Source organism: Musca domestica, unplaced genomic scaffold (genome assembly GCF_030504385.1).
Source record: "Musca domestica strain aabys unplaced genomic scaffold, Musca_domestica.polishedcontigs.V.1.1 6, whole genome shotgun sequence".
NCBI classification, from domain to species: Eukaryota; Metazoa; Arthropoda; class Insecta; order Diptera; family Muscidae; genus Musca; species Musca domestica.
Window position 1 is genome coordinate 20,939,078 of NW_026712363.1, and position 26,546 is coordinate 20,965,623.

At 35.7% G+C, this 26,546-nt stretch overlaps 2 protein-coding genes across 3 annotated transcripts; one reads left to right on the forward strand and one right to left on the reverse strand.

The window, feature by feature from the left end:
• Nucleotides 1–3,039: 3,039 nt before the first annotated feature.
• LOC101894944 (deoxynucleoside triphosphate triphosphohydrolase SAMHD1) lies at nucleotides 3,040–18,233 on the forward strand. 2 transcript variants are annotated; one of them, XM_059129315.1, is made up of 8 exons: nucleotides 3,040–3,265; nucleotides 11,596–11,762; nucleotides 11,824–11,929; nucleotides 13,818–14,078; nucleotides 14,138–14,596; nucleotides 14,665–14,744; nucleotides 17,723–17,785; nucleotides 17,857–18,233. In XM_059129315.1, exons 1-8 carry the CDS (start codon nucleotides 3,251–3,253, stop codon nucleotides 17,903–17,905), a joined length of 1,200 nt encoding a protein of 399 aa, XP_058985298.1. In that variant the 5' UTR covers nucleotides 3,040–3,250; the 3' UTR covers nucleotides 17,906–18,233. The 2 variants fall into 2 exon arrangements, with proteins under 2 accessions (XP_058985298.1, XP_005189905.2); XM_005189848.4 differs by having other exon boundaries at nucleotides 3,043–3,265; nucleotides 14,138–14,599.
• A 3,581-nt stretch (nucleotides 18,234–21,814) lies between these two features.
• On the reverse strand, nucleotides 21,815–25,817 carry LOC101895104 (heparan sulfate 2-O-sulfotransferase pipe). The gene is made up of 4 exons (XM_005189849.4): nucleotides 25,708–25,817; nucleotides 25,050–25,609; nucleotides 24,824–24,978; nucleotides 21,815–22,636 (listed from the first exon to the last, which is right to left on the reverse strand). The coding sequence occupies exons 2-4, from the start codon at nucleotides 25,607–25,609 to the stop codon at nucleotides 22,446–22,448; spliced, it is 906 nt and encodes a 301-aa protein (XP_005189906.1). The 5' UTR covers nucleotides 25,708–25,817; the 3' UTR covers nucleotides 21,815–22,445.
• Between the last annotated feature and the right edge of the window lie 729 nt (nucleotides 25,818–26,546).

Sequence of the window (26,546 nt, forward strand, 5' to 3'; positions counted from 1 at the left end):
CAATTTAATTTAGTGTAGTGTAGAGTATATAAAAGGACTAGGAAACAAATATTGTAAGGAATTTAAGGAAATAATGACCAATAGGTGGACATTCCTTATGACCCTCACACTGTGGTTTCGTCAGTTTCCTTGGAAACCCCAGAGTTTTGTTGAGGGTAGCAGTGAGATGGTAAACGACAGCTGGAATTAAGGAAAAGGGACGGGTAGGAGATTGGGGGACAACATTCCGATTTTCTCGGCATAAGCAACAGACAAGCTAGACAGTATATATGCGATAGCCTGTACAGTTCATGCCTGAAACATAAATAAAATCATATAGTTAGCCAACGAGTTTCAGTTAGGCAGAGTCGACTGTAATGCTGACTAACATAATTGGGTACCTTAGCCCAATCCGAATATTTTAAATACCTGAAGGTGACGGATACCTTTCAGGCTTATGGTAGAAGGGCAGGAGTCCAAATTGTGTGCAACACCTGGTTTTCAAGCCGTATCTCCTGGTACGCATCACATGATGCAATTTTCATGAGGGTGGGAAGACGTGTGCTCAGCCGGTGCTTTGAACGCGAGCAAAATTAAATTGCTGGTTTGGGGTTTCTCTTTTTCTGCCCACAATATTTTTACTTCGCCTTAGAATGCGAGCAGAATATATTTGCTTGTTGGGGTTTTTTTCTGCCCGCGATATTTTTTTATTTTTATATTTGTCCGTATTTTATTGCTGCTGATACCACCAGTACCAAGTGGTGGTATGAAAACAGCTGTTTGTGGAACTTGTTCGTTTTGACAGGCCAGTGTTGGAAAGGTTGTGTATTGGAGTTATGTGTCGGGTAGAAGTATGGAAGAGCGTGCGTAAGAGCGTACGTAAGAGAATTACGCACGTAAAATGAGCCAAAAAAATATGAACATTTCAAGGCCATGCGACCATTGAACTTGGACCGTTGTTCAAGCATGAACATTTTGTTGGTAATAGGGAACAATTCTAAGGGCACCAGAGAGTATGATGTTCTCAAAAAAAAAAAAAAAAAAAAAAAAAAAAAAAACTTGAGAAAAACAACCAATGATCGTAAGTTTATACGCTGTGGTATAAGGCGATACAAATTATTTGCTCAGAGGTCGTAGAAAAAGCAGCAACTCATTTCAACTTGAAAAAAAAAAATAATAAATACATATATGTATATTACGGTTAACGCATAAAGATTTGGAATCATTAAAAACCGTTTTAAATTTTGAAACAATTTTAAAGTCAACTTTTGGAAAAAAAATACAAGTTTGAATAATTAGTTTTAACTTGTGCGGAATATATCTGAATGTAAATGTGGTTGATTTAGACCGTCTGTGTTTTTTTAATGTGGTGTGTTTTCTAAATAGAGCGAATTGTTTTGGCCAAATATAACGAAACCACAAAGCGTTTTCATACGTGGTACGCCGGATTTTGGTGCGCACCTTTGTATCCGTGGCTCACCGTGTGGATAAGGTGGAACTCGAAGAGAGCCAATTATAAATACACACCAAGTTCCACTTGGCGTCCACCGGCTGAGAGTGGTGATAGAGTCCACTTGGCGTCCACCGACTGAGAATTGTGGAAGAGTGGATCCAGAAAAAAACAAACAGCTAAGTGATAGCATATTTTAAGGAGTTGCTCGATATTGGCGAGTTTATGTTTTGTTGTGCGTCTGTGTGTCCTAGTTAGCTTTCTGTTACTTTTAAGATTTTATATATATTTTTTTTGTTTGCTTATTCTAATTTTAATAATATATTTTGTAACTAAATGAATTGCAGTAGGGATCTACTCTTAAACAAGGCAAGTTAGTCCATTAGAAATAATTACTAGGAGGAGATCTAACTGGTGAGGAATTTCTAAAGTAGGACCATGGCAGAAGAATACAGGTAGATGCATCAACGCCTGGGAGCATTGATATGTCAAAAAAAATTAAAAGTTTTTCAAATATAAGTAGATTTTTATATGTTTCCTTATAATACGTCATTCGGAGGCTATTATAATTCGCGTTTTTCAACAATTTTTACAAATTTAAATAATTTTTCATTCAACATTTTCAATTCCAAAATTGGTTTGACAGTTCATTGTCCAAGCAGCTGTGTCGACGCGTCTACCTATATTCTTCTACCATGAGTAGGACATAACAAAATTAAGGTTAGACCCAGGCAAATTTTCAAATTCATTTTTTTTATTATTTTTCAATGTGTTAAAAAAAAGGCAATGCATAATTATACAGTAAATTTAATTTCATAATTTTAAAGATTTTTTTATTATTACATATTTGTAGTTAAATCTGAAAAGAAAACAAATTTCATGATAGAAAATTAATATTATTTAAATTAGTATGTCTAAGCATTTTAATATGTAATAAATGTAAGAGTAGTATTGAAAATGATGTGTTAGTTTGTCTTGAAGGAAGGGGAAAAGGGATAAGGATGGATATGTAGCGGCAAAGGAATGTATGTCGTTAGTGCTGAAAAAAGGGGTTCTGAGGAACATTAGGTTGGGTGGGTGATGAAGGGGGCTAGTATTCTAGACCCCCGAAAATGTTGGTTATTGGTTCAAATTGTTTTAGCATGTTTAGTCCATTTTGTTGCAGTTTTTCGTTTACTTGTTATGCCCTCAAGTGTCATAGGGTTGCTGAACCACGACCCATTTACAAATTAGCCGGGACCGACACGTTTTGAAGGAGGAAACATAACATTAGTTGATTTAGTTTTAAACCTACTAAAAATATTTTTTTGTTATTTTTCCTTCTATAAATCTTAAAGTTTCGTTTGATTTGCAAAAAGTTTCATTTCGGTTGCAAAGGGTTTCATTTCCACTGCAAAAGCTTTCATTTCCACTGCAAAAGGTTTCATTTCCGCTGCAAAAGGTTTCATTTCATCTGAAAATGCTATATTTTCACAAAAAGATCACTCGAAAAACGACTCTGTGTACTCTGCTTAATGCAAAGGGTGATCATTTTACAGTGAATGTGCGTCACTTAATGTCTTTAGCGATCCCTAGCAATTAGAACAAAAAATGGTTGTGTTGGATTTGCCTATTTTGTTTATATTTAATTCTGATAATGAATTTGCGTTAAGACAAAGGGAATAACCCTCAACATGTCGAATAAATATAAATTGTGCAATGATAGATGCAACTGCTAGTTGGAAATTTGCATTCAAGTGAAAAGTTTGGTGTTCCAAAGATTTGTGAAGTTGAAAAAAATTAACGGGCGAGTTTTAAAATAAGAAAGAATAATCTAAGGATATGGAAAAAGGAATGGTAAGTTTTCTTTACAACCACCGGTATAGTAATACAATACGGCAATTTTGGTGGTTGATGTTGTATTTTTGTCTTGTATAACATATTCCTATTTTGTTATATTGTTATTATTGTATTTTTGTTTGCGAGGGTGGTTGAAAGTGAATGGGGTAGTATACAGCTGATATTTTGTTTACAAACAAAAATGAAAAACTGCGTAGCGTTCGTAACAGGGTTATCGGATTTTGTTTTTCTCTACCGCTATGGCCAAATCAAGTTTTAAAAATCGCCAAAATGAAAATTCGTTAGCTTTTGGCAAATGTTTTACTGCATCTGTTTTTTTTTTTTCTTAAATAATTTCTAAATAATATTTTAGTCTGAGTAATTGTTTAAAACGATTTGAGATCAATTGTTACTGCTACAGATAGTGAAAATAAATACCATTTTTCGCTTTTGGTGTCCTAATTCTGTCAAAACTGACACAGTTTGTATATGTGTGTATTCTTTTGAATAAAATTTAAAGATAATTTGAATTATTTTAAATTTAGGGACGACAGAAATGCATATTTGGTGAAACTCCAATTTCCCTTTCAAGTTTTGTGTATTTTCCCCAGTATAATCATTTTGTGAACTGCCAGAATGTACAAATTTTTTTCTACGCTATCAAATTTAACCTTTATGACATCAAAAAAAAAAAAATAATAAATAAATAATAATAATAATAAATAAAATAAAAAACGCAAAACTAGTTGATTTTTCTACGTTCTGGAACATCTAGGGAATTTCCCTAGATATAACAGATATAACCATTCTAAGAAACGAAACAAAGACAATTTGTGAGTTTTGTATTTGTGTGTGTATGGTGAGATACAAAAAAAGTGCAGCGTCTGTAACAGGGTTATCAGACGTTTTTTTCTACCGATATTGCCAAACCAAGTTTTATATCGGCATTATGTCTGCCGAACGTTTGGTATTGAAAATGGCCATGTAGGTCCACATACTGTTATAGCCCTCATGTAGCGGTACCTCCCGATATTCGGTATTTTGATGATATTAGCGACATTACTCACCGGAATTGTTTCAAATTTGGTATTTGAAGTTCGTAATGGATATTTTTAGCGGATTTTTTTTGGAAATTTTGTATGTAAACGTGCTTTAACTTTTTTTTATACCCTCCACCATACATAGTTTGTAACTCATCGAAATAATAATTTTAGACCCAACAAAGTATATATATTCTTGATCAGCATAAAATTCAAAGACGATTTATCCCAATCTGTCCGTCCGCCCGTCTGTCCGTCTGTTGTAATCACGCTACAGTCGAAACGAATTAAGGTAGGAAGCTAAAATTTTGCGCAGATCTCTCTTTTGTCTGCAGGCAGGTCAAGTTCGAAGATGGACTATATCGGTCCACGATATCGTATAGCTCCTATATAACGGTAACCCTCGATATTCGGTATTTTGATGATTTTAGCCACATATTTCAACGGAATTGTCTGAAATACTACACAAGGAGTTCCTTGTGAGCACTTTACCCCCTGAATGAGTATTGTCTATATAGGTCCATGATATCGTATAGCCCCCATATAAAGGTACCCCCGATATTCGGTATTTTTGTGATTTTACCCACATTTTTCAACGGAATTGTCTAAAATTCCAAGAAGTTCCTTGTGGGCATTTTACCCCTGCAAGATAATTTTCTATAGTGGTCCACGTTATCGTATAGCCACCATATAATTGTACCCCCGATATTCGGTATTTTTGTGATTTTACCCACATTTTTCAACAGAGTTGTCTAAAATTCTACACAAGTTCTTTGTGAGCACTTTACCCCCTGAAAGAGAATTGTCTATATAGGTTCACGATATCGTATAGCCTCCATATAACGGTACCCCCGATATTCGGTATTTTGATGATTTTAGCCACATTTTTCAATGGAATTCTCTAAAATTCCACACAAAAAGTTCATTGTGAGTACTTTACCCCCAGACGTAGATTTGTCTGTATAGGTCCACAATATTGTATATCACCCCAATATATCGGCACCTTAAGATATTTGGCCTGGTCGAACTTAATGTTTTTTTACTTGTTTTTGTAAGAAAAAAATAAAATTTCACTCGATCAGTCATATCCAAACGTATTCGTTTTAGTTTGCGAAAAAAATTTAACATTTTAATATTGTATAACAATTAACATTGTTATGCAATATATATCGGAGCCGAGTTTCACAAAATTCCATTTGGACTGATATAAGCCATTATATACACAATATACCTGAAATCGAATTGAGTATATATATGGGAGCAATATCCAAGTCTTAGCCAATCTCGATAAAATTTGGCAAATATATTTCCGAGCTCTATAAAATATCTGCTACCAAATATCATTGTTTTGGAGTGCATATTACGCATGTGAAGCACTTAAAACCCCAAATCGGATGAAACATATATGTGTATGGGAGCTATAACTATATTTGAACCGATTTTCACCAAATTTGATGTACTTGCTTCTAGACTGAATGCGGCCGGGTGTGCCAGATCATTTGGACTGATATTGGCCATTTGGTGCACAAAAAAACCTGAAATCGGTATGTATGGGTGCTATATTTAAATTTGAACCGATTTTCACCAATTTTAATAGGGCTCATCCTTGGGCCAAACAAATATTGTTTGGCAAATTTCATGTCAATCGGATAATAAATACGACCTGCATTATGTTCATAAATGTACATGGACAGACGGACTGACTTGCATAAATCGACTCAGAATGTGATTCTATGAATATCCTCAAAAGTAACTATGGGTCTATCTCGCTTCCTTCTCCATGTTGCAAACAAAAACAGACTGTTGAATGTAAGATTTTTTTTGATTTTCTTTTTTCTCTAATAAAAATAAAAAACTTTGAATTCACTCCACCATTTGGAACGAATTTGGAAAGTTTCAAACAATAATTAATATCCGTTAAAAATTCTGTTAAAATCTTAAAAATACCAAATGTTGCTGTTATATTAGCGTCTATACGACGACATGGACTTGCATAGGTAACTTTTGTCATAAGACATTACAATATTAAAATGCGAAACTATACGAAGACCTGCATAAACAATTTTCTGTCACAATATCTATTACAAACTCCAAATGTAAAATTTGAAGCAATTCCTGTGAATAACGTCGCAAAAATCATCAAAATCACGAATATAGGGAGGTACGGTTATATGGGGACTATACGAAGACGTGGTATTGCACAGACAATTTTCTGTCTTAGGCTGTAGTTTCCATTTCGAATTTCAAATACCAAATTTGAAACAATTGAAAATATCCAAATTTGTTGAAAATGTCAAGATTTTCAGAAAAAAAGTGGAACATATGAGTGAAAGTATATAATTTATTGAACAAAGTGTATTTGAACGAACTGCAAATATTTCCTTTGTCTATTTCAATGAATATTTTGTATTATCTGGTTACTTGGAAAGCCAAACCACACCCACCCAGATAACAGATATAACCATTCTAACAAGAAACGAAACAAAGGCAATTTGTGTGTTTTGTATGTGTGTGTTCACCATACAATGCAAAAAATGCAAAAAAGCGTAGCGTCTGTAACAGTATTGTCAGATTTTTTCTCTACCGCTATTGCCAAATCAAGTTTTATATTGCCATTATGTCTGCGAACTTTTGGTATTGAAAATGGCTATGTAGGTCCAAGTACTGGTTTTAGTGACATTACTCACCGGAATTGTTTCAAATTTGGTATTTGAAGTTCGTAAAGGATACAGCCTAAGCCTAAGACAGAAAATTGTCAGTGCAGGTCCACGTCTTCGTATAGCCTTCATACAAAGGTACCTCCCGATATTCGCTATTTTGACGATTTTAGCGACATTATGCATTTTATTCAAGTTTCGCATTTAAATATTATAATGGCTTTTGATAAGTTTTCTATGCAGGGCCACGTCGTCGACCCTAAGATTATAAAAGAATTTTTAGCGGATTTTTTTTGAAAATTTTGTATGTAAACGTGCTTTAACTGTTTTTTATACCCTCCACCATACATAGTTTGTAACTCATCGAAATAATAATTTTAGACCCAACAAAGTATATATATTCTTGATCAGCATAAAATTCTAAGACGATTTATCCCAGTCTGTCCGTCCGCCCGTCTGTCCGTCTGTTGTAATCACGCTACAGTCGAAACGAATTAAGGTAGGAAGCTAAAATTTTGCGCAGATCTCTCTTTTGTCTGCAGGCAGGTCAAGTTCGAAGATGGACTATATCGGTCCACGATATCGTATAGCTCCTATATAACGGTAACCCTCGATATTCGGTATTTTGATGATTTTAGCCACATATTTCAACGGAATTGTCTGAAATACTACACAAGGAGTTCCTTGTGAGCACTTTACCCCCTGAATGAGTATTGTCTATATAGGTCCATGATATCGTATAGCCCCCATATAAAGGTACCCCCGACATTCGGTATTTTTGTGATTTTACCCACAATTTTCAACGAATTGTCTAAAATTCCAAGTAGTTTCTTGTGGGCATTTTACCCCTGCAAGATAATTGTCTATAGTGGTCCACGTTATCGTATAGCCTCCATATAATTGTACCCCCAATATTCGGTATTTTGATGATTTTAACCACATTTTTCAATGGAATTCTCAGAAATTCCATACAAGTAGTTCCTTGTGGATATTTTACCGCCTGTAAGATAATTGCCTATATAGGTCCATGATATCATATAGCCCCCATATAAAGGTACCCCCCGATATTCGGTATTTTTGTGATTTTACCCACATTTTTCAACAGAGTTGTCTAAAATTCTACACAAGGAGTTCTTTGTGAGCACTTTACCCCCTGAAAGAGAAATGTCTATATAGGTTCACGATATCGTATAGCCTCCATATAACGGTACCCCCGATATTCGGTATTTTGATGATTTTAGCCACATTTTTCAATGGAATTCTCTAAAATTCCACACAAAAAGTTCATTGTGAGTCTTTTACCCCCAGACGTAGATTTGTCTGTATAGGTCCACAATATTGTATATCACCCCAATATATCGGCACCTTAAGATATTTGGCCTGGTCGAACTTAATGTTTTTTTACTTGTTTTTGTAAGAAAAAAATAAAATTTCACTCGATCAGTCATATCCAAACGTATTCGTTTTAGTTTGCGAAAAAAATTTAACATTTTAATATTGAATACCAATTAACATTGTTATGCAATATTTATCGGAGCCGAGTTTCACAAAATTCCATTTGGACTGATATAAGCCATTATATACACAATATACCTGAAATCGAATTGAGTATATATATGGGAGCAATATCCAAGTCTTAGCCAATCTCGATAAAATTTGGCAAATATATTTCCGAGCTCTATAAAATATCTGCTACCAAATATCATTGTTTTGGAGTGCATAGAAGCACTTAAAACCCCAAATCGGAAGCACTTAAAACCCCAAATCGGATGAAACATATATGTGTATGGGAGCTATAACTATATTTGAACCGATTTTCACCAAATTTGATGTACTTGCTTCTAGACTGAATGCGGCCGGGTGTGCCAGGTCATTTGGACTGATATTGGCCATTTGGTGCACAAAAAAACCTGAAATCGGTATGTATGGGTGCTATATTTAAATTTGAACCGATTTTCACCAATTTTAATAGGGCTCATCCTTGGGCCAAACAAATATTGTTTGGCAAATTTCATGTCAATCGGATAATAAATACGACCTGCATTATGTTCACAAATGTACATGGACAGACGGACTGACTTGCATAAATCGACTCAGAATGTGATTCTATGAATATCCTCAAAAGTAACTATGGGTCTATCTCGCTTCCTTCTCCATGTTGCAAACAAATGCACAAAGACACCACTATGTGGTGTAGGGTACAAAAACAGACTGTTGAATGTAAGATTTTTTTTTTTTTTTGATTTTCTTTTTTCTCTAGTAAAAATAAAAAACTTTGAATTCCCTCCACCATTTGGAACGAATTTGGAAATTTTCAAAAAATAATTAATATCCGTTAAAAATTCTGTTAAAATCTTAAAAATACCAAATGTTGCTGTTATATTAGCGTCTATACGACGACATGGACTTGCATAGGTAACTTTTGTCATAAGACATTACAATATTCAAATGCGAAACTTAAAAAAAAAATCGGTGAATAATGGAGCTAAAATCATCAATATACCGAATATCGGGAGGTACCGTTATATCAGAGCTATACGAAGACCTGGACCTGCATAGACAATTTTCTGTCATATTACGAACTTCAAATACGACATCTCAAACAATATCGGTAAGTATTGTACCTAAAATCGACAAAATACCGAATATAGGGAGGTACTGATATATGGGCCCTATTCGAAGACCTGCATAAACAATTTTCTGTCACAATATCTATTACAAACTCCAAATGTGAAATTTGAAGCAATTCCTGTGAATAATGTCGCAAAAATCATCAAAATCACGAATATAGGGAGGTACTGTTATATGGGAACTATACGAAGACGTGGTATTGCACAGACAATTTTCTGTCTTAGGCTGTAGTATCCATTTCGAAAATGTCCAAATTTGTTGAAAATGTCAACATTTTCAGAAAAAAAGTGGACCATATGAGTGAAAGTATATAATTTATTGAACAAAGTATATTTGAACGAACGGCAAATATTTCCTTTGTCTATTTCAATGAATATTTTGTATTATCTGGTTACTTGGAATACCAACCCACCCCCACCCCCGAAGCAAATTAAACACAAATCATGGACAAAATATTTTTTGAAGTACAGTCAATATCTAGTAAAATGCTTGACAAGGGATTGATTTCTGCTTTCTTTTGATTTAATTTAAGTGCCTATGAGTCATACTTGTTTGCCTAAAAGGCATTCGCTTGTTTATATTTAGAGAGCTCGAATCGATCGGCCTCGTAAGGGTTTCAAATAAAAATGGAAGATTGTTGGTTTTGTTATTGTTTAGCAAGAAATCTCTGTACACATTATTCTACATTTGTAGAGGTGCTGTATTTGAAAATATGGAATGTAATACTTGTTTAAAACAAAAATAAACACTTCAAACACATTACTCTTACATTTCTTCAGCATTTGTAAATTGTATCTATGGACGAAGCTCAATTGTTTTCAATTGTCTTGGAATAAACAAACCCAATGAACATATAAATTCTGAGAAATAATAAAACCATCAATTTGCTGATTATTGTTTAAATACAGGGTGACACCAAAAAACTGCAACAAATTCAAACGGCATAATTTTTACATTTTTTTTTTTAATTTTATCGAATGAAAGCAAAAAATGTCGGAAATAGCATCAAATTTTAGAAAAAGTTTAGTTTTGTTCGAATTTTGACACGAATTATGACCTTCAAACGTCCAATGAAACCACACACACTCTGCCCGAATGTTGCTCTGCGGTATTTTGGCCCATTCTTTGGCGATAATACTTGGCATTTATTCTGATGCCACGGCCTGTTATGGCTGTTATGGCACCCAATTACCATGGCCAGCGCTTGAGTTCTGGTGGCCAACCGACGGTGCACATTTTCAGCTGATCTCTTTGGCAAGTAAACACCATCATTTTGATGGTCTACAAACTGCTAGAAAACTAATGTTTTCTCATCGGAGAAAACCAAATTCGGCAGTTCATCACTTTCGGCCAAGCGGAGTAACTCTTTAGCTCTTTTGAGCCAATTCTCTTTCTGTCGCGTTGTAAATTCTTGAACTTTTTGGAATTTCATTTTTCAATATTTGCCGAATGGAATATTGCGATATGTTCAGCTCATGAGCCATTTTTCGGCCGCTGCGACGCGAGTTTCGATCAAATCGCTTCTTTACTTTTCGAAACATTTCTGCTGATGTTGCTGTTTTCTTCCGTCCACTTCCTTGACGTCGGGCTACGCCAGCAGTATCACGTTAACGAGCGATGGTACGAGACACAAGAGATTTATTCAGATTAAATGCTGGAGTGCTCTAACGATAGGCACTTGCGGTTTTTCAGCCAAATATAAAGAAATCACACTATCACACTTGAATTCCATCACGAATAATTTTTTTTTCTTTAAAATTCTCACCAAAATGCCTTTGTACGCTTGTAAACAATATAATGAACTGTCACTGGAATAATTTTAACAGCTGTCGGACGAGTGGCCTAGAAATGACAGCAGTTTTTTCATCTCGCCCTGTAAATACTGAGAAATAATAAAACCATAAATTTGCTGTTGATTTTCTGTTTCTTTGTTTAAAAATATTGGAGGCAAAAATTACGCCCAGATCTTCGAAGAAAATCAAAAATCATTTAAAAATCGTTTTCTTCTCTCCATTTTCAGTATAAATATGATGATGTCGTATATGGTGAAATATATCTATCTGAAGAAGAACAAGAAATTGTACAAACACCACAGTTTCAACGCTTAAAAAAGTTGAAGCAGCTTGGACATCTTAAGTTTAACAATGGTCTGGAACACACGCACAATCGCTTTAATCACTGCATTGGGTATGTATAGACTTTGTAATAAATTGGTATTGTTTAAATTAGCTTCTGTCTCCTTATACAGTACCTTTCATGCCGCTAAGTTGATGTTGGATGCCTTGGAGAGAAACACACCCTGGTTATTGGGAAATAACAATAAAATTCCTTTGGTTTATCGTAAGGCTGTACTGGTAAGTTAATGCATTCGAAAAGTGGCCTCAATAGAATAGTGTTGAGATTTATTTGTTGTTTTATGACCAATCGGTTACTCTTGGTCCATTGCTTTCTGAAATTATAAGAGGCAATCGATCAGGATACTCTTAGATTAATCTTACTGTTTTATGTTTTTCACGTATGATGACAACTGTCCTCGTCTGATCCTTGAAATTACGTTAATGGGTTGTTACAAACATTATGTGTTTTAAACGATTACTTACTACATAACTTCATGAGTGTAATCTGCAAATAATGAGTCCATAAAATTCTTGCTTTGGACATCGAATTCTCATTGTATCCTCAGCCATATGGCCACAGAGGGTATATATCATTTGATACGGCCAAAACGTGCCTTACCGAATTAACGGTTTTAGATCCTAGGACATTAGGAGGCGATCTAGCGATGTTCGCTCGAAGGGATTATCCGATTTGATACAAACTTGGAACATCGTAATATTATTGTGATATTTAGATCGAGTTCGGAAATGGGCAATATCGGTCCACTCCTTCTGGTACCTCACTCACAAAATGTCAACATTTTCAAAGAAAATAATTTATTGTACAGAAAGAGAAAGGATAATCTGATTTTGCTCCAACTTTGCGAATCCTAGTATTTGCGTCTGTGCTAGGTCAGGTGCGAAAATATACAATATCGGTCCACTCTATCAAGTACCTCCCCCACAAATAATAATTGCAATTCTTATAAAATGTGATTTAAGAGTCCGATAGTCTTCAAATATCACACATTTCAATCATTTTATTAGGAATCTGATGTTAATTTCGCGTTTTATGACCCTAATGGATATTCAAAATTTCGACCTTTTGTGGAGGAGGTACCAGAAGTGTTGACCGATATTTTCCGTCTTAACGCCAGTATTTTGATGATTTTAGCCACATTATTAACCGGAATTGTTTCAAATTTGGTATTTGAAGTTCGTAGTGGTTACTAAAGCCTATGACAGAAAATAGTCTGCATAGGTACACGTCTTCGTATAGCCCCCATGTAACGGTACCTCCCGATATTCGGTATTTTGATGATTTTAGCGAAATTGTTCACCGGAATCGTTTCAAATTTGGTATTTGAAGTTCGTAGTGATTGCTACAGCCTATGAGAGAAAATTGTCTGCGTAGATACACGTCTTCGTATAGACCCCATGTAACGGCACTTCCCGATATTCGGTATTTTGTGATTTTAGTGAAATTGCTCACCGGAATTGTTTAAAATTTGGAATTTGAAGTTCGCAATGGATACTACAACCTATGACAGAAAATTGTCTGTGCAGGTCCACGTTGTGGTATGGCTTCCATGTAACGGCACCTCCAAAAATTCGGTATTTTGATGATTTTATCGACATTATTCTCCGGCATTGATTCAAATTTGGTATTTGAAGTTCGCAATGGATACTACAGCCTATGACAGAAAATTGTCTGTGCAGGTCCACGTTGTGGTATGGCTTCCATGTAACGGCACCTCCCAAAAGTTGTCTGTGAAGGTCCACATTTTAGTATAGCCACGGTACCACCCTATATTCGGTATTTTGATGATTTTAGCTACATTATACACCGAATTTTTTTTCAAGTTTCGCATTTGAATATTGTAATGGCTTATGACAAAAGTTGCCTATGCAGATCCACGTCGTCGTATAGACTCTAATATAACGGCTACATTCGGTATTTTTAAGAATTTAACAGAATTTTAAACGGATTTTATTTATTTTTTTTTTTTTTTGAAAGTTGCCGACATCGTTCCAAGTTGTGGAGGGTATTCAAAGTTTGGCCCGTCCGAACTTACAGCTTTTTTACAACATTCTTAAACGTATACATTTTTCATTTATTTTATAATTTTTTTTCTATCCTCTCCAGCTTGCTGCTCTTTTACATGATGTTGGCCACGGACCATTTTCACATTCATGGGAACATGTAGCTCATAATTATGAACACGAAAAAATTGGGTTTGCTTGTGTTGATAAAATATTTGCGACCATAAAAAAAACATTTTTTCCAGAACTGAGGGAAAACGATAATTATGGTGTTTGTCTTATTAAGGCATTAATACAAGGAAAAATCAATAAACTTTCATCATTCAGTATAGAAGTGCCGGAAAAATACCAGTTTATATTTGAAGTTAGTATCAGAATTATATAACAAAATATTGACAGGTTTTTCATAATAATATTTCTCAGATTGTTAGCAATGAACACCAAAAAATTGATGTCGACAAATGGGACTATTTGAAACGTGATCATTATCATTTAAAAGATATTTGCAGTCCCGATATGGATTTCGATGATGTCTTCCTTCAAGCTAGCATATCACAATGCGGTAAACATATTCAATATCGATACGAAGACTATGGAAGAATATATAAGCTTTTTGCGGCACGTTGGCAATTTCATCGGAAATGTTATCTACTTCCCAACAATGCAATATTGGATGATATTCTTCGAATAGCAGTTAATGAAACAAAGGCGAAAATCAATGGCGTCAACATTTGCGAAATTAATGCGGAAAATAATATGGCAGCATTTCTAGAACTGACTGATGAAAAAGTTTTAGAATTGATAGAAAAACATCCATTGAGTAAATTGTTAACTGGGCAAACGGAATTCTGTCGACTTCAAGATAATGAAAAACTGAAAGAAGTGGTAAGTATAAAAAAAACAAAATATTTTTAATTGCATTAACTGCATTGTTTTTGTATATATTTCAGTCTGGTCAAACGAAAATCCATATACCCAGCGTGATGTCATATCTAAACTGTGATAATTTTCAATTTTCTGGTGATCCAAAGTAAGTGTATGCATACTTTATTGCACCAAAATATCGTAAACAATGCTATTGTACAGGCATTACATTACTACAATTAGATAAGACAACACATCGATACAACAGTCGAGGTGGAGTCGTTTTTTAGAATATCTGTCGCCGTAAAAAATTGTGACGACGTTGTATTTTTTAGTAGACGTTGATATTTTAACCATTTTGAATTTGACATTTGACCATAAAATAACAACACCAAAACAATTTGGGAATATTGAAATCATTTCCGACACTAGGCTACTAAGATCCTATCGCTTAAAACCTCAAAAACAACTCTAGTTTAGTAAAAACTCTTCGATTTTTTTTCGAAAAATTTTCCCTTATTCAGGCAAACTTTTACTATGATTCCTCAGATATTTGTCTCGAAAGTCCAGGTTCAAGACCCGGATCCACTTACCCGATATAGGCAATATAGATACAACAAATGGCCACATGATGGGGCCGAAGGCCGGCTAATTACAACAACTGTTAAATTTAGAAAACTTTAGTTCGCGTAGCCGGATGAACATACCCAGAAGAGAATATCTCTGGACCCAGAAAAGGTATTAGCGCAAATTGTCATAAATTTTGTTTACCGCCATAGTATACCCCTTTTTGAACGTTTGTGGGGTTAAAAAAAAATACGGTTCTAAAAAATAGATAATTAGCATTGCATGAAAGCAAAAATGTCGGAAATAGCATCAAATTTTAGAGTTAGTTTAGATTTGTTCGAATTGGTCATCTTCGTCACGAATTTGGACCTTCCAACGGCCAATGAAACCGTCACACGCTGTCCGAATGTTGCTCTGCGATATTTTGGCCCATTTCCGGCGAAGCGCTTGCTTGAGGTGATCGATACTTTGTTATTTTTTAGTGCCAACCTTACTTTCCAAAATACTCCAGCCACAATAGTCCAACGGATTGGTATCCGGAGATTTTGGTGACCATTGTGCCACCTCATTTTGTAATCATTCTTAGATGGCGCGTGCTGAGTCCTGTCAGAATGTCCGAGGTCTGCGGGCAAAATGTTTGCGTGTCCAAGGCGATAATATTCGGCATTTATTCTGTCGATTAATACGAGCGAAGAGTGACCAGCGGCTGTTATAGCGGTCCACACCATTACCATGGCCGGCGCTTGAGTTCTGAAGGTGCACATTTTCAGCAGACCTCTTTGACAAGTAAACACGATCATTTTGTTTGTTTACAAACTGCTGGATAACGAATGTTTTCTTATCGTAGACGGAGACTCAACTCTTTTGCTCTTTTGTGTCTATTTTCTTTCTGTTGTGGTTTAAGTTCTTGCATTTTTTGAACTTCAATAGCTTTACCCCGAGCTCATTTTTCAATATTTGCCGAACGGAATATTGCGATATGTTCAGCTCATGGGCCATTTTTCGGCCACTGCGACGTTGGTTTCGATCCAGTCGCTTCTTTACTTTTCAACCATTCTGACTGAGAAAAGAAAACCAACCGAATGGTTTGGTTGTTGATTCAATTCTAGTTTTATTTCAAAAATATTTCTCTTACGTACTACTGAAACTAATCTAACTTAACCTAGTCGCAGCCACACAATTGTTCTTGTCTATTCTAATATTGAATGGAGAACATTGCTGCTTATCATTTCATTCTAGTGGTCTTGTGCATCTACTGAGCGCATCGACATCTGTGCATGTGGGTCATAACCTTTATTATCTGACACATTATCGTATGCGTCAGCGCACAAGATCATCGAATTGTTCACATGTGGTATTTTATGGCGGCTGGGAAATATGTAATTTTTGAATATTGAATGTTTATTGCTAGTTTTTCCCAGCGCCTCAACCGCACTCAAAAGTATGTACAAAGTATTTTGTACACATTCCTACTGATGTTGATGTTCTGGTCAAGGACAGTACCGAGGTACTTTGTGAATAGTACGAGCTCAGCTTAAGATGGGTTCACGCCGAGTGCGTTGCATCGTGCCCATCTAGATAGTTTCACAAGAGCTCCCCGAATGAGATCGAAACAATTTGCAAGAATTTTTCCGCAATCAGCAGAACCACATCGTCAGCGTAAGCCACTACTTTTGGCCATGGTGATGGTGTGGGTCGCCATAACAGCCGATGGTCGTTCTCCGCTCGTAATTATCGAATAAATACCGAATATTATCGCGAAAATATTCTGGAGGGTGTATTAAAGCTTTGGGTACGCAAACAATTTGGCCGCAGACATTGGACATTCCAACAGGACTCAGCAACATCGCACCCAGCACGCACCACCCAAGAATGTTTACGAAATGAGGTTCCTCGCTTTATTTCCAGCGCACAGTGGTCACTAAAATCTCCGGACACCAATTCCTTGGACTATTGTGCCCGGAGTATTTTGGAAAGCAAGGTTGGCACCAAAAAATATCAAGGTGTCGATCACCTCAAGCAAGTGCTTCGCCGGGAATGCCGGCCAAAATACTACAGAGCAACATTCGGGCATTGTGTGGCGGTTTCATTGGCTTTTTGAAGGTTTTAATTCGTGCTAAAAGTGACCAATTCGAGCAAATCTAAACTTATTCTAAAATTTGATGCTATTTCCAAAACTTTTTTTAAAAAAATTATGGCGTTTGACTTTGTTGCAGTTTTTTATCTCACCCTATACTATCAATCAGACTTACCTCCTCTATCCTGCAGTGCTGATTATGAAAGAAAGAACTCTACGAAATGTGGAAGCCTCTTTGACATCTTCTATAGACTCTGTAAAACATACCCATGATAACCTTTTGGGCTTTTTGATAGATTACTCCAGAATCATGGCTATGACCCATATCGGGTCACCTTTTTAGAATAGCCCCCCTGTGAGGATAATTCCGATTTCATGAATTTTTTCACGTTTTGGCTTTGTCTCCATTTAATTTTGCCATTATAAATAGAACATCGTATACATTTTAAAATAAATAACAAGCAAATATAAAATTAATACTTCTCCTTCTATTCATGTAGAGACAAGCCGGCAGTCACTGATGAAACGGAAACAATAGAGGAAGCCATTAGTTTCTATACTGAGTAAGTATTGTACAATATGCCAACCCTCAATTCAAAACTATATTATATTTTGTGTGTTTTTTTTTTTTTAGTGAAACCAAAATCTTCTATAAAATCGATATTCTGGAACCTAAGCAATAAACCAAAAAAATACCTGAATATATCGCATACATGCACTACTACAAATATATATATATATATTTTTTTTTATTATTTTATGTTATTTGTTTATTATTATTTTATTATATATTACTTATATATGTGATTTTTGTAACACACACACACACACATTTTGTTGAAAAACAATTTGCAGTTTTTTTATATATTACTTATTTTCTAGAAATATGCATAAACTTTAATGTTTCTTATTTCTTAGAATACTTTTATGTGTTACATAAATGTTAATGTTTTTATGTTTTTTTTTCTGTTACATAAATGTATAACTTACAGTGAAATTCCGATCAAGGAATACATGATTTGTTTATTTTATATTTATTTGGAGACATTTGATTTATGCTTAAGGATAACAATCAATTCAAATTATAATATGGCTTCAATATGAATATATGTTCCATCCTATTTGCAATTTAAACCGCACTAAAGCCGTAATGTAGGATTGCATCGAAAATTTGCAGTTATGCCGACTGAAAAATCACTAAAAACATGTAAGCCAACAATTAGAAACGTCGTCAAATAGAAATATATTAAAAACAAGTAAAATAGTATCAGTCGGTTTTGCCGACAGATTTGTACCCTCAGCCTTGAGTTATGATTACTCAAACTGTTGACCCTTTTTGGAAGAGGTTCCGAAGCAATTGGCCAATTCGTATCTGATCTAAGACCGATACAAAATATTACAACGTGCCAGATTTGAACTATATCAAATACTTCCTATACTTTATATGAGATATGTACAAAATTTTTGGAAAATGTAGAAATGTGCGTGAGGTCGGCCAGATATAGTCGACCGAAGTATTCCAATTTCACACTTCATCTAATACAGATAAAAATATTGATGTGTGCAAAATTTGAAGGTAATTTTATGCAAAATCATAAATTACATATTCATATCAGATTTCTGGTTAAGAGAAATATTTAGATATAGAAAGTTGTAAAGAATCACTGACTTGTACCGGAAATTGTAATCCTTTGTGGGTGAGGTACCAGAAGGGGTGGTCAAATGTATATCATCTTAACAACAGATCTTTTTAATTTGAAGGGAGTTGGATGCTTATTTCGCTTTCTTTGAGGGTATGGTTTTCAAAATCTTGAACCCTATGTGGGGGAGTTCCAGAAGAAATGGTCCGATCCCTTCCATCTTTACAACAGATCTTGTGTTGTTAGAAATATGGAGATGTACGAAGTCTGAATGGAATTGGATGTTAATTTCGGATTTTATGAGCTGCACGGACACTGAAAATTTTGACCCCTTGTGGGGGATGTACCACAAGGAGTGAACCGATATATCCCAATTTCACACCAGACCTTGAGTTAATACAAATATTGTGATGTGTGTACTTTGAAGAGAACCGGATGCTTATTTCGGATATATTCCATCTTAATACCAGACCTTGGTTTAGTAAAAATATTGGAATGTGTGAAATTTGAAGACAATCGAACTCTTACATCACATTTTATAAGAGTTGTAATTATTCAAAATTTTGACCCTTTGTGGTGGAGGTAGTTGATGAAATTCACCTGACCTAGAACTGACGCAAATATAAGGATATGCAAAGGGTCTAAAACCGTTACTTCGACTAGGCACGTTTTGGTCGTATCAAATGATATATACCCTCTCTAGCCATATAGCTGAGGGTATTTTGGTCCATTAATGGCGATGCGCTTGCTTGGGGTGATCGACACTTTGGTATTTTTTAGTGCCAACCTTGCTTTCCAAAATACTCCAGACACAATAGTCTAACGGATTAATATCCGGAGATTTTGGTGGCCATTGTGCGCTGGAAATAAAGCGAGGAACCTGATTTTGTAACCGTTTTTGGTTTGCGCGTACTGAGTGCAATGGTGTTGAGTCCTGTTGGAATGTCCAAGGTCTGTGGCCAAAAAATTTGCGTGCCCATGGCTTTAATACACCCTCCAGAATATTTTCGCGATAATATTCGGCATTTATTCTGATGCCACAATTGATTAATACGAGCGGAGAGCGACCATCGGCTGTTATTGCGGCCCACACCATCACCAAGGCCGGCGCTCGAGTTCTGGTGGCCAACCGAAGGTGGACATTTTCAGCTGACCTCTTTGGCAAGGAAACATGATCATCCATACATAGTATGGATGGTATATTAAGTTTGTCATTCCGTTTGTAACTCATCGAAATAATCATTTTAGACCCAAGAAAGTATATATATATATATATATTCTTGATCAGCGCAAAATTCTAAGACGATATAGCCCTGTCCGTCCGCCCGTCTGTTGTAATCACACTATAGTCAAAACGAATTCTGATAGGAAGCTAAAATTTTGCATAGATCTGTTTTTTGTCTGCAGCCAGGTCATGTTCGAAGATGGGCTGTATCGGTCCACGATATCGGTATCGGTTACGGTACCTCCCGATATTCAATATTTTGATGACTGTACACAAGGAGTTCTTTATGAGCACTTTACCCCTTGGCAGTGACTTTTCTATATATCCCCCATATAACGGCACCTTCCGATATTCGGTATTTTGATGATTTTAGCGACATTATTATCCGGAATTGTTTCAAATTTGGTATTTGAAGTTCGTAGTGGATACTACAGCCTATGACAGAAAAAAGTCTTTGCAGGTTCACGTCTTCGTATATCTCCCATATAACGGTACCTCCCGACATTCGGTATTTTGATGATTTTAGTGACATTATTTACCAGAATTGTTTCAAGTTTGGTAAAAGATGTTCGTAATGGATACTACAGCCTATGACAGAGAAATGTCTTTGCAGGTTTACGTCTTCGTATGGCCCCCATATAACGGTACCTCCCGACACTCCGGAATTATTTCAAATTTGGTATTTGAAGTTCGTAATGAATACTACAACATATGACAGAAAAATGTCTGTGCAGGTCCACGTCTTTTTATAGCTTATAACGGTACCCCCCAATATTCGGTATTTTGATGATTTTAGCTACATTATTCACCGAATTTTCGCATTTGAATATTGCAATGGTTTATGACAAAAGTTGCCTATGCAGGTCCATGTCGTCCTGTAGACCCTAATATAACGGTTACATTCGGTATTTTGAAGACTTTAACAGAATTTTTAACGGATTTTACTTTTTTTTTTTTTTGAAAATTGCCAAAATCGTTCCAAATGGTGGTGGAAGGGTATACAAGGATCGGTCCGGTCGAACTTACAGCTTTTTTACTTGTTGGAATTTCAATGCCTTTACCCCGAGCTCATTTTCCAATATTTGCGAATGGAATATTGCGATATTTTCAGCTCACGAGGCATTTTTTGGCCACAACGAAGCGGGTTTCGATCAAGTCGCTTCTTTACTTTTCGAATCATTTCTGCTGATATTGCTGTTTTCTTCCGTCTACTTCCTTGACGTCGGGCTACGCTACCAGTATCACGGTAACAAGCGTTGGTACGAGGCACAAACGATTTATTCACATTTAAATACTGGAGTGGTCTAACGATAGCCGTTTGTTGTTTTCCAGCCAACTATAAAGAAATCACACCATCACGCTTGAATTCCATCACGAATAACTTTCTCTTCAAAATGCTTTTGTACGCTTGTAAACAATATAATGAGCTGTCACGGGAATAATTTTAACAGCTGTCGGATGAGCGGCCTAGAAATGACAGCAGTCTGAAGTTGGTTGCAGTTTTTTCATTGAGGGAAGCAGGGATTATTTGAAAAGTACTAAAGGTTAATAAGTTTGAGTGAATGTATAGAGCTGGAATCTCGAAATATGACATTGGGGTCTCTCTTGGTATCTGGTGCTGAGATATGGCGGAAGTTTTTGGACTGTGTACCATAGTTGTTTATAAATATTGCCTAATATAGCATCCATCCAATTGGTTTCCAATTAAAACACATTTTTAATAGTTTTAATTTTGTTATTTATTTTATAATATCGTTATTTGTTCGTTTTATTAACACTAATTTATATTTAAGAAGATTTAAATTAAAGTTCAAGAATGTTATAAGCTAATTTCATGGAAGATCACATTATTTTCTCTTTTTTTCCTAGAAAGAAAAATATTCCTAATATAAGACATATTTGCAGGCATTAGAAGAAGGAAAACAACGAATATTTTAAGCAATACCATAGAAAACAAATAATGTCAAATACAAATTAAAAAGAAAAACTTAAAATATCTATTAAAAAATAACAATTAATGAAAAAAAAAACATATTTTTAACTATAACAAACATAAAAACGCACATATTTTTTATACGAAAAACATATATAAATAAAAAAAAATATTTAATAGAAACAAGTTATGGTTGTTTTTTCTTAATGGAAATGAGAACAAATAAAAAAAAATATTTAAATTAATAAAAAAAAAACATGATTACAACATAATGAAACACTAAATAATAATTACAAAAATGTACAATTATTTCTTTTTATAAGAATTTTTGCTTTTTTCATTTTTTTGTTTGTTTTATTTCATGAAATTAAAGACTCTTCGGATTGCCTTCGGCCTCTTTGTGTTCAGGGTGAATTACATGACATCTATGGCCTAAGGCGTGGCGATATTTTATCGGGCAAATGCGCCGCCAAGTACTGTTTGTGTAAACGTTGTCGACAGAATTGATAGAACTCGATTTCATTGGTAAAATTGCGGCGAACAATTTCCTTAACACGTTCACTGACCGGTGGCTTGAAATTGTTTTTATTGATTTTTGTTAGATATTCGGCACTGGCTGAAATTGGAGAATAGAAAACGACATGAAATACATGCAAATATTAGATATTTTGCGAAACAAGCAAAAACGACGTTGGCGCGGCTGGATCGAGTTTTTATATCCTTCGCCATGTGAAATCCTAATTTTCTGTTTTTATACCCTCCACCTTGGAAAGGAGGGTATATTAACTTTGTCATTCCGTTTGTAACATCCTTAAATATTCGTCTTAGACCCCATAAAGTATATATATTCATAATCAGCATAAAATTCTAAGTCGATTTAACGATGTCCGTCTGTCTGTCTGTCTGTCTGTTGAAATCACGATACAGCCCACATTATTTGACGTAGAGCTCCAAAATTTAGCAGAGCTATTTGCATTGTGTCTAGGATGGTTGGTATTGAAAATGAGATATATCGGTCCACGTTCTGGTATAGTCCCCATATAACGGTACCTCCCGATATTCGGTATTTTGATGATTTATGCCACGTTTTTTCACGGATTTGTCTTAAAATTGGTATTTGTAGGTCATAGCAGGTCCCTGAGCGTGTGGCAAAACATTGCATGTATGGGTCCAAAATTTGGTATAGCCCCCATATAACGGTACCTCCAGATATTCGGTAATTTGATGATTTTTGCAACATTTTTTCACGGATTTGTCTGAAAATCGCTATTTGTTGGTCATAATGGGTTCCAGCTCCGGTGGCGAAACATTGCATGTATGGGTCCATGATTTGGTATAGCCCTCATATAACGGTACCTCCCGATATTCGGTATTTTGATGGTTTTTGCCACATTTTTTCACTGATTTGCCTAAAAATTGGTATTTGTGGGTCATAATGGGTTCTAGTTCGTGTGGCGAAACATTGTAATTATAGGTCCACGTTTTGGTATAGCCCCCATATAACGGTACCTCCCGATATTCGGTAATTTGATGATTTTTGCCACATTTTTTTCACGGATTTGTCTGAAATTTGGTATTTGTTGGTCATAATGGGTTCCAGCTCCGGTGGCGAAACATTGCATGTATGGGTCCATGATTTGGTATAGCCCTCATATAACGGTACCTCCCGATATTCGGTATTTTGATGGTTTTTGCCACATTTTTTCACTGATTTGCCTAAAAATTGGTATTTGTGGGTCATAATGGGTCCTAGTTCGTGTGGCGAAACATTGTAATTATAGGTCCACGTTTTGGTATAGCCCCCATATAACGGGACCTCCCGATATTCGGTAATTTGATGATTTTTGCCACATTTTTTTCACGGATATGTCTGAAATTTGGTATTTGTTGGTCATAATTGGTTCCAGCTTCGGTGGCGAAACATTGCATGCATGGGTCCATTATTTGATATAGCCCCCATATAAAGGTACCTCCCGATATTCGGTATTTTGATGGTTTTTGCCACATTTTTTCACTGATTTGTCTAAAAATTGGTATTTGTGGGCCATAATGGGTCCTAGTTCGTGTGGCGAAACATTGTGATTATAGGTCCACGTTTTGGTGTAGCCCCCATATTACGGTACCTCCCCATAATCGGCATTTTAATGGTTTTTGCCACATTTCTTCTAATGTTTATTTTACCCTAAGGTGGAGGGTATTAAAAGTTTGGCCCGGCCGAACTTAATGTTTTTTTACTTGTTATTTCCTTAAGTCGGATTTACTCAATCAGGATTTCAATGCAAATTCCAGCAAGAAGCAATTTTGAATAAAAACTTATGGTCTGTTCCAGAACTGCGAGCATGTCAACCTTACTGAAGACTTACTTGTATACCCCAATGGCGCAGCAGTAAGCAATGTAGTCCCTATCGCTATACTTCTGTATCCTGTTTAAAGCGGAACAATTGCGGAAATGCACCTACTCCATGAATCCGTTGCATCTCACCGAGACAGATCTGTGGTGGATAGGATTATGACAAAACGGAGCAGAACCATGCTCTGGGGTTGGTCTCGATATCGGGTCGGACCAAGAGAATACGGAGCAAACATTCCGGGTAATTTTGCTCCCATATCAGACAAATGGACGAACATGAACATGTATTTGCTGGGTTGACGGTCTGGTCGAAGATTTGTTCTTTCGAGACAATCCGGTACTTACAACCGGCCACCGTGGTATTGATTGTAAAACGTATAATTGTTCGGTGCGTAACGCCGTTTTTACTTGTTTTAGTTATATGTAGTCTCAAGTGGAAAAAATCATACTCACTGTCATATATTTCCCGAACACCTTCGAAAAATCGTGGTATATATTTTTCAAATACCGACAACGTTGTGTTGAGATCTTCCAGAACACCCACAACCGAATATTGGCTTTCCACAGCATATTTAGCTCGCTCCAAAGCTCCCACAGAATTAAAGGGCCTGAAATATCCAAAAAATATATCGCCAAATGTAGTCGATTTTTTACTACTCTACCTCTTTCCAAAACTTACGTGCATTCGTAGGCATGGCCACAGAAGAACAAACTTTGGCGACGATGATCACCGATACCCTCCACAGTTACACCCTGGGTATAGGTACATTCCTGATCGCCGGACAGTACGCAGCTTTCAAAATCCTTTTTCAACCAGGCCGGATGGGGCAAAGGTAAATCGGGGAAGGCCGCTTTACGTTCCACAAAATACCATGGAGCTCGAACATAGTAGAACCAACTTATAACACGTTCCACAGGATCTCTGACGACATTTATATAGATTGGTGTGGGCAAATTGAATTTGGTAAAATTCGTATAGCACACATGTTTAATGAATACCGAAGGCTCGGGGAGATCACTTATTACCTCGGCCAATTCATGTTGTTGTTCCTCTGCCAGGCGTATTGTTTCGACCTTTTGAACGGCATCACGATGGAATTGGAAGTTGTTACGTTCCGATAAGCGTCGCAACAATTCCATAAATGTTTGACTACCCACTTTGGGTACACGATTGAAGAAGACCAACTCCAGTTGGGCCTTGCGGGTATTGTTGAGATCGTGCACGTTGAGAGATTGCATCTAATGTGAGGTGCATTTTCAGGGAAAGAAGATAATAAAAAATAATATGTGAGATGGAATATATGAATGTGAGAGAGGGGTTTATTGATTGGTAATACTTAGACCGGTATTTGATATGCATTTGTTCATATTGTTATTATTGTCCGATTGTTGTCATCCAAACATTTCCAAAATTCCAATGCAAAATTTTGACTCAAGTTCCGAAGCAGCACAAAACTGCCTTAAATTTATATTTATGGTTTTTCTATATTTCTATTTATTTATTATTATTTGTTTTTTTTTTTTTTTTTTTTTTTTTTGAAAAAAGTTATTTTACACGGGTCGGATTTGTTCAGAAGTTTTTTTTTTCAATAAAATAAAACTACAAGTGAGAATACATAAAACGCTTTTTTGCCTGGCTTAAGTCATCGGCTGGCTTCTTCGTAGAGGAACAAAGGAGTTCAAGGTTGACTTAGTCCGATTTTGGACTACGCTCCTACGATGACTTAATCCGGTCAAAATAGTGTTTTTATTTATTTGTTTAATTTCTCAGCTAAACGTTTCGTTGATTTTTTCCCAACTTCTTCAGGAGTTTTTATATATTTTTTTTTTGTAAAAACATACGATAAAGATACAACTCAACGTTTAGTTGGTCATTTTCCAATTTTTTAAGAATTAATATTATTAAAAATAATAAAACATAAAAAAACATTGAAAACAATAGTGACAACAGATTTTTTCTTTACAGTGTTACCTAAAAGTCGTGTACTCTGTCGACGTTTTTCACCATACAAGTAAGACACATGTACGGGTGAGATAAAAACAAGTAAGGAAGCTGTAAGTTCGGCCGGGCCGAACTTTCAATACCCTCCACCATTTGGAACGAATTTGGCAATTCTCAAAAACAATAAAATCCCTTAAAAATTCTGTTAAAATCTTAAATTATGGGGTACGCTAA

Excerpts from the sequence above, each read along its gene's own strand:
- LOC101895104 (XM_005189849.4), bottom strand. The coding sequence starts at position 25,609 with ATGCAATCTCTCAACGTGCACGATCTCAACAATACCCGCAAGGCCCAA. Across the intron at positions 24,979-25,049 it reads GGCCATGCCTACGAATGCAC|GCCCTTTAATTCTGTGGGAG; the intron begins GTAAGTTTTGGA and ends TGGATATTTCAG. Across the intron at positions 22,637-24,823 it reads TGTTCGGGAAATATATGACA|CCAGTGCCGAATATCTAACA; the intron begins GTGAGTATGATT and ends CTCCAATTTCAG.
- LOC101894944 (XM_005189848.4), top strand. Across the intron at positions 11,930-13,817 it reads TTTATCGTAAGGCTGTACTG|CTTGCTGCTCTTTTACATGA; the intron begins GTAAGTTAATGC and ends TATCCTCTCCAG. Across the intron at positions 14,745-17,722 it reads CAATTTTCTGGTGATCCAAA|AGACAAGCCGGCAGTCACTG; the intron begins GTAAGTGTATGC and ends CTATTCATGTAG.